Genomic DNA, 8,275 nt, shown 5'->3' on the forward strand with positions numbered 1-8,275 from the left:
GAATTACCAAAATATCTTCGTGGCTACCATAAGTGCAGCCGGGAAGAAGTCCTACAGCTTGGAGCCCTGATCTATAGGGTGAAATTTGAAGATGACAAATCTTCTTTTCCTAATATTCCGAAACTTCTCAAGGACTTGGTGCCCGAACCGCTCATTCGACAGCTGTCCCCGGATGACTGGAAGAGAGTAAGTTTGCTCCAGCAATTGTCTACTTCCGTCTCTCTTTCTGTCTATCTGTCTTCAGGTAGTCCTTGACTTACAACAGTTCATTTAGTGACCGTTTGAAGTTACAACGGCGCTGGAAAAAAAAACTTATGACTGTTCTTCACACTTACGACCGTTTCAGCATCCCCAGGGTCATGTGACCGAAATTCAGACGCTGGGCAACTGACTCATATTTGTGACGGTCGCAAGTGTCCCGGGGTCACGTGATCCCCTTTTGCGACCTTCTGACAACGGGGAATGCCAGACTCACTTAACAGCCGTGTGACTAGCTTGACATCTGCAGTGATTCGCTTAAGAACGATGGCAGGAAAAGTCGTAAAATAGGGCAAAACTCGCTTAACAAATGTCTCACCTTGCAGCATAAATTTTGGCCTCCATTGTAAGTCAAGGACTACCTGTATTGTATCTGTAGTAAGACCATACTTGGAACATATTGCATCCAGTTTTGGTCACCACAATGTATAAAAGATGTTGAGATTCTGGAAAGAGTACAGAGAAGAGCAACAAAGATGATCGGGGGACCTGGAGGCAAAAATATATGAATAATGGTTGCAGGAATTGGATAGGTCTAGTCCAGTGGTGGCGAACCTATGGCACGGGTGCCAGAGGTGGCACGCAGAGCCCTCTCTGTGGGCACGCGCGCCGTCGCCCCAGTCCTAGGCCTTCAGCTGGGGTTTATAAAACTTTTTCGCTTTAGGCCTCAACTTCTCGCAGGAAAAAAAAAAAGATCTTGCAAAGTTGGAATTGATTGATTGAACTTTTTAGTCCCACCCAGTCTGCCGTTACCCCCGCAGCCACGCCCACCCAATGGGCCACACCCACCCAATGGGCCACGCCCACCCGGCACCCGACGATGCATAAGTGGGTTTTGGGTTGCAGTTTGGGCACTCGGTCTCTAAAAGGTTCGCCATCACTGGTCTAGTCTAATGAAAAAAAAATGACATGGGGAGACATGATAGCAGTGTTCCAATAATAATAATAATAATAATAATAATAATAATAATAATAATAATAATAATAACAACAACAACAACAACAGTAGTAGTAGTATCAATAGTAATAGGCACCTTGGGTGCAATCCCAAAACAACTGGAGCACCACTTGAACACCATCATCGGCATTGACAAATTCGCCATTAGTCAATTGCAAAAGGCGGCCTTACTAGGAACCGCTTCCATCCTGCAACCATGTCTGTAATACCATGAAACATCCACATCTGCCTATGCCAGGTCCTTGGTGAGGACTCGATAGGTAGACAAAATGCCTAATCCAGTCTGAACATCTGGCCGACTGTATGATGATCCATCATCATCATCATCATCATCATCATCATCATCATCATCATCATCATCATCATCATAATAATAATAATAATAATAATAATAATAATAATAATAAAGTTGGAAGGGACCTTGGAGGTCATCTAGTCCAACCCCCTGCTCAGGCAGGAAACCCTATACCATTTCGGATAAACGGCTATCCAGTCTCTTCTTAAAAACTTCCAGTGTTGGAGCATTCGCCGCTTCTGGAGGCAGGTGGTTCCACTGGTTAATTGTTCTCACTGTCAGGATGTTTCTCCTTAGTTCCAGGTTGCTTCTCTCCTTGATTAGTTTCCATCCGTTGCTTCTTGTCCTGCCTTCAGGCACCTTGGAGAATAGCTTGACTCCCTCTTCTTTGGGGCAACCCCTGAGATATTGCCACACTGCTATCATGTCCCCCCTCGTCCTTCTCTTCATTAAAGTAGACATACCCAATTCCAGCAACCGTTCCTTACATGAGGAACGGTTTTGAGGGGTTCCAACAAAGACGAGGGGTTCAAACTATTTTCCAAAAGGCGAGACAAGAAGCAACGGATGGAAACTAACCAAGGAGAGAAGCAACCTAGAACTAAGGAGAAATTTCCCAGTGATGAAAGCAACCAATCAATGGAACCTGCCTTCAGAAGTTGTGGGTGCTCCATCATTGGAGGCTTTCAAACAGAGACCGGACAGTCACTTGTCTGAAATGACATAGGGTCTCCTGCTCGCCCGTGGGGTTGGACTAGAAGACCTCTGAGGTCCCTTCCAACTTTATCATTCTATGTTCTATGTCTTCTCCCCCAATGTATATAATTGATCCTTGTCTACAGAAAGGGACAAGAAAGAAATCTAGTGGTATTGGACCTGGTTACCTCCGAGACCGCCTTCTGCCACAGATTGCCTCCCACCGGCCGATACGCTCCCACAGAGAGGGCCTCCTCAGGGTGCCGTCAGCCAGACAGTGTCGGCTGGCGACCCCCAGGGGGAGGGCCTTCTCTGTCGGAGCACCCACCCTCTGGAACGAGCTGCCCCCAGAGATCCGGGTGATCCCGGATCNTGGCCTAGGGGTATTTTAAAGGGGTTTTAAATTAAATTTTTAGTAGAAGCGGCCAAATTTAAATAGTTATTTTTAATCTTTTTAAATTTTGTATTGTATTATATCATTGTTTTAAACTGGCTGTAAGCCGCCCTGAGTCCTCCGGGAGAAGGGCGGGGTATAAATTTAATAAAATCAAAATCAAAATCAAATCAAATCAGTGGCTCCGTGGGTCACAAAAGTCAAGATAGTGGGTCTCGACCGTGAGATCAAAGCCAAAATTGACTTGCTGAACTATACAAACCATTTATTCCATTCTTTCTAGTTTGGGCAAAGTTTTGTCCGTTTTCCTAACATCCCAGCGTGGGTCCTCCTAGCAGCCTAAGTCTGCATCCAAACCAGATTTACCAGACGTATGAGGCCAGTTTGTGCAATTCGGTATTCTTAAGATAGGGGGACGTCCGGTGTGAGAGATTGTGACACTTGTGACTCTGCTGTCTCTTGCAGTCCATCGTGGCCTACTTCAATAAGCACGCCGGCAAAACGAGGGAAGAGGCGAAGTTGGCTTTCCTCAAGATTGTCTTCCGGTGGCCCACGTTTGGCTCGGCTTTCTTCGAAGTGAAGGTGAGGATGGCCCCCATCTTGGAATGCACTCAAGAAGTGGGGAAGGAGTCCTGTCGTTTGGTGGACTACCTTGAAGAGCAGGTGCTGGGGTCAGGAGAATAGAACAGAACAGAATAGAAAATATGGAATGGAATGGAACGGAACAGAACAGAACAGAATAGAATAGAAATACAGAATAGAAATACAGAACAGAATAGAATAGAATTACAGAATAGAATAGAATAGAATAGAATAGAATAGAAATACAGACCAGAACAGAATAGAATAGAATTACAGAATAGAAATACAGAACAGAATAGAAGAATAGAATAGAATAGAATAGAATAGAATAGAAATACAGAACAGAATAGAAGAATAGAATAGAATAGAATAGAATAGAATAGAAATACAGAATAGAAATATAGAACAGAACAGAATAGAATAGACTTACAGAATAGAAATACAGAATAGAAATACAGAACAGAATAGAAGAATAGAATAGAATAGAATAGAATAGAATAGAATAGAAATACAGAACAGAACAGAATAGAAAAAATGAAATGGAGTGGAGTAGAGTAGAGTAGAGTAGAGTAGAGTAGAATAGAATAGAATAGAATAGAATAGAATAGAAGCTGGAAGGGACCTTGGAGGTCTTCTAGTCCAGCCCCCTGCTCAAGCAGGAGAGCCTATACCATCTCAGACAAGTGGCTGTCCAGTCTCTTCTTAAAAACCTCCAGTGATGGAGCAGCAAATACCCCCCTTGTTTCCAGGGACCCCACTTGGAGAGGAGAGCTGTGGGGGTGACACCTCTCGTGGACCCTAAACCAGTCTTTCTCTCAACCTTAGCGACTTTAAAACGGGGATTTGAAACCCCTGAATTTCCCAGCCATAGAAGAGAGCTGTGGTGGCAGAAGCCTGCTCACTAATTTGCAACCTCACCTTCCCAGCCGACTAACACACCACCGCCTTCCTTTCTCCACAGCAAACCACTGACCCAAATTATCCAGAACTGCTCCTGGTCGCCATCAACAAACACGGCGTCAGCCTCATCGACCGTAAAAGCAAGGTGGGTCTTTTCAGCTGATTTGCTCTACAGCCTCTTTTTAAAAATCTCCAGTGATGAAGCGCCCACGATTTCTGGTGGCAAGCTGTTCCACTGGTTGATTGTCCTCACTGTTAGGAAGTTTCTCCTCCATTCTAGGTTGCTTCTCTCCTTGATTAGTTCCCATCCGTTGTTTCTCGTCTTGCCTTCTGGTGCTTTGGAAAATTAATTGACCCCCTCTTCTTTGGGGCAGCCCCTGAGATACTAGAAGGCTGCTATCATGTCTCCCCTATTTCTTCTTTTCTCTAGACTAGCCGAACCCAAATCCTGCAACTGTTCTTCATATGTTTTAGTCTCCAGGCCTTGGATCATCTTAGTTGCTCTTCTCTGCACTTTTTCCAAAGTCTCAACATCTTTTCTGTAATGTGGTGACCAAAACTGGATGCAATATTCCAGGTGTGGCCTTACTAAGGCTTTATAAAGCGGTGCTAATGCCTCACATGATATTGATTCTGTACCTTTGTTTATACAACCAAGGATTGTGATTGATTGATTGATTGATTGATTATGCCTTAGCAGGGCGTTACTCAGTGTATCTGTGTGAGCAAGGAGAAGGAATCTTTAAATATAGGTAGTCCTCGACTTAACAATTCATTTAGTGACCGTTCAAAGTTACCACAGCACTGAAAAAAGGGACTTATGACTGTTTTTCACAGTTATGACCTTTGCAGCATCCCCATAATCAGGTGATCAAATCCAGAGGCTCGGCAACTGGCTCGTACTTATGACAGTTGCAGTGTCCCTGGGTCACGTGATCCCCTTTTGCGACCGTCAGACAAGTGAAGTACAAGGGGAAGCCAGCTTCACTTAACAACTGTGCTAGTGACTTAACATCTGCAGTGATTAACTTAACAGTGACAAAGGAGGTCATAAAATGGGGCGCAACTGCCTTGCTTAGCAAAGGTAATCGCAATAGCAATAGAACGTAGACTTATATACCGCTTCACACTGCTTTCCAACACTGGAAGGATTGCCTGGAAGACCTTCAAATCCTGTACAGGTAATCCTCATTTTACGACCACAATTGCTGTTGCTAAGTGAAAAAATTTGCTAACTGAGCTTTGCCCCATTTTTACGACTTTTCTCGCTGCATCTGTTAAGCGAATCGCTGCAGTCGTTAAATTAGTCACGCGGCCATTAAGCGAATCCACCTCTCCCCTCTCCATGGACTTTGCTTGTCAGATGGTCGCCAAAGGGGATCACGCGACCCCTGGGACGCTGCGACCGTCATAAATGCGAGTCAGTTTGCAAGAATACGAATGTAAGTCACGTGGCCGTGCCATGGTCGTAAGTGTGAAAAAGGGTCCTCGGTCACTTTTTCAGTGCCGTTGTGACTTTGAAGAACGGTGGCTAACTGAATGGTTGTAAGTCAAGGACGACCTGTAGGTGGGGACCGTAGGCCGGGAGAACTGAAGACGACAGACAGGGGACGGGCTCGCTCAAAGGCGCGTAACGTCTTCTCCGTGTCTCCAGGACATCCTCATCACCCATCCCTTCACCAAGATCTCCAACTGGAGCAGCGGGAACACCTATTTCCATATCACCATCGGCAATTTGGTGCGAGGGAGCAAGTTGCTGTGCGAGACGTCGCTGGTAAGGAGAAAAGGTGGCCGGGCAGAGGAGGATGGCAGACGGGAAGCGGGGAACGAAATGGCCGGGCGTCTCCCTGGAGATGCTCGGTCTTCCCGGGTTCATGGTTGGTGTCCCAAGGATGCTCTTCCAAAGGCAACTGGATTTTGTTGTTCCTGTTGTTGTTTTCCCTTGAAAACGTTTCTCTTCTCGGCCAAGAAGTGTCTGTCAGCAATGGGTCTCCTGCTTGGGCAGAGGGTTGGACTAGATGACCAATAAGGCCCGTTCCAACTCTGTTATTCTATTCTATTCTATTCTATTCTATTCTATTCTATTCTATTCCATATTTTCTATTCTTTTCTATTCCATATTTTCTTTTCTATTCTATTTCTATTCTTTTCTATTCTATTCTAATTTCTATTCTATTCTGTATTTTTATTATAATCTATATTCCTATCCTATCCTTTCCTGTTCTGTTCTATCCTCTATTCTATTCTGTTCTGTTCTATTCTATTCCATATTTTCTTTTCTATTCTAGTCTATTCTAGTCTAGTCTCTAGTCTATTCCATATTTTCTATTCTATACTCCTATTCTATTCTACTCTACTCCTGTTCTATTCTGTTCTATTCTGTTCTATTCTGTTCTGTTCTACTCTACTCTACTCTACTCCTATTCTATTCTATTCTATTCTATTCTATTCTATTCTATTCTATTCTATTCTATTCTATTCTATTCCATTCCATTCCATTCTATTCTATTCTATTCTACTCTACTCCTATTCTATTCTATTCCTATTCTATTCTATTCTATTCCATATTTTCTTTTCTATTCTATTCTAGTCTATTCTAGTCTAGTCTCTAGTCTATTCCATATTTTCTATTCTATACTTCTATTCTATTCTACTCTACTCTACTCCTGTTCTGTTCTGTTCTACTCTGCTCTGCTCTACTCTACTCTACTTTACTCCTATTCTATTCTATTCTATTCTATTCTATTCTATTCTATTCTATTCTATTCTATTCTACTCTACTCTACTCCTATTCTATTCTATTCTATTCTATTCTATTCTATTCTATTCTATTCCATATTTTCTATCCCATCCCATCCCATCCCATCCCATCCCATTCCATTCCATTCCATTCCATTCCATTCCATTCCATTCTATTCTATTCTATTCTATTCTATTCTATTCTATTCTATTCTTCTTCCGTTCTGAAAGGCACTCTTGGGACCAAAAAAAAAAGGCTGGCTCTCATACCAACAAAAATGCAACTTACAACCATTTGTTTAGCGACCGTTTGAAATGACAACAGCATGGGAAAAAGCGACTTAGAACCCTTTTTTCACCCTTACAACCGTCGCAGCCTCCCCACGGTCCCTTGATCAAAATTCAGACGCTTGGGCAACACTCCTATTTATGATGCTCGCAGTCTCCTGGGAGGGTGTGTGTCACGCGATCCCCTTCCGACAAGCGAAGCCGGCGGGGGGGGAACCCAGATTCACTTGACTGCGTGACTAACTCACTTAACGATGGGGGTGGGCGGGAGCAAGAAAGCTGGCAAAACGGATCAGAATTCACCTCAGAGGCGTCTCCCCTGGCCACAGAAATTTGGGCAACCCGTTTGCCTACCTGGACGCTGGGGGCGAACCCCGGCGTCCATTTTCCCCTCCTTCTCCCTTCTCTGTCCTGCCAGGGCTACAAGATGGACGACCTGCTGACCTCCTACATCAGCCAGATGCTGACAGCCATGAGCAAGCAGAGGGGCGCCAAAGGGAGCAAGTGAACGGAGACCACCCACCGGCCGTCCCTCTGCCAGCTGAGGGCGGTGGGCCACCCTTGCAGCTGGGGGAGAGCCTTTGCCACCCACGTGTGGAAAATGAGCCGGTCGCCTTCCGAAAACCTGTCGGATTTTGAGGACTCCGAGCGCACCTCCACTTCGAGCGAGGATGACTACTTGTGAGGCAGACAGAAAAAAAAAAAACCAAAACACCTCCCTTTCTTTCCCACCAGCACTGATTATTTTTCTTCTCGCTTCTGGGACGTGGTACCAAGCTGAGGAGAAAAAATAAATAAATCTGCTTTTTATGGCGTACGGAGAAGGGTCCTCGGACTTCCAGACGCGGTGGATGCTCCAACACTGGAAGTTTTTAAGAAGAGACTGGATGGCCGTTTGTCCGAAATGGTATAGGGTTTCCTGCCTGAGCAGGGGGTTGGACTAGATGACCCCCCAAGGTCCCTTCGAACTTGATTATTATTATTATTATTATTATTATTGAGGAGAGAAGCAACCTAGAACTAAGAAGAAATTTCCTGAGAGTGAGAAGAATTAATCAGTGGAACAACAGAAATTGTGAATGCTCCATCAACTGGAAGCGTTTCAGAAGAGACTGGACAGCCATCTGTCTGGAATGGTGTAGGGTTTCCTGCCTGAGCAGGGGGT

General features: G+C 44.5%; 1 protein-coding gene across 1 annotated transcript in view; it reads left to right on the top strand.

The window, feature by feature from the left end:
• The window catches only part of MYO7A (myosin VIIA), a gene marked incomplete at its 5' end in the record, with an annotated part of 76,103 nt that extends 68,485 nt beyond the window's left edge, over positions 1–7,618 (top strand). The window contains 5 exons of the mRNA XM_029286838.1: positions 1–186; positions 3,067–3,183; positions 4,145–4,228; positions 5,738–5,857; positions 7,529–7,618. Of these exons, the coding sequence (XP_029142671.1) occupies positions 1–186; positions 3,067–3,183; positions 4,145–4,228; positions 5,738–5,857; positions 7,529–7,618 (597 nt within the window). The remainder of the gene's footprint in view (positions 187–3,066; positions 3,184–4,144; positions 4,229–5,737; positions 5,858–7,528) is intronic.
• Positions 7,619–8,275: the final 657 nt, after the last annotated feature.

Source organism: Protobothrops mucrosquamatus, unplaced genomic scaffold, assembly GCF_001527695.2.
Source record: "Protobothrops mucrosquamatus isolate PMUCROS unplaced genomic scaffold, P.Mucros_1.0 scaffold5362, whole genome shotgun sequence".
In the NCBI taxonomy this organism is placed as follows: domain Eukaryota; kingdom Metazoa; phylum Chordata; class Lepidosauria; order Squamata; family Viperidae; genus Protobothrops; species Protobothrops mucrosquamatus.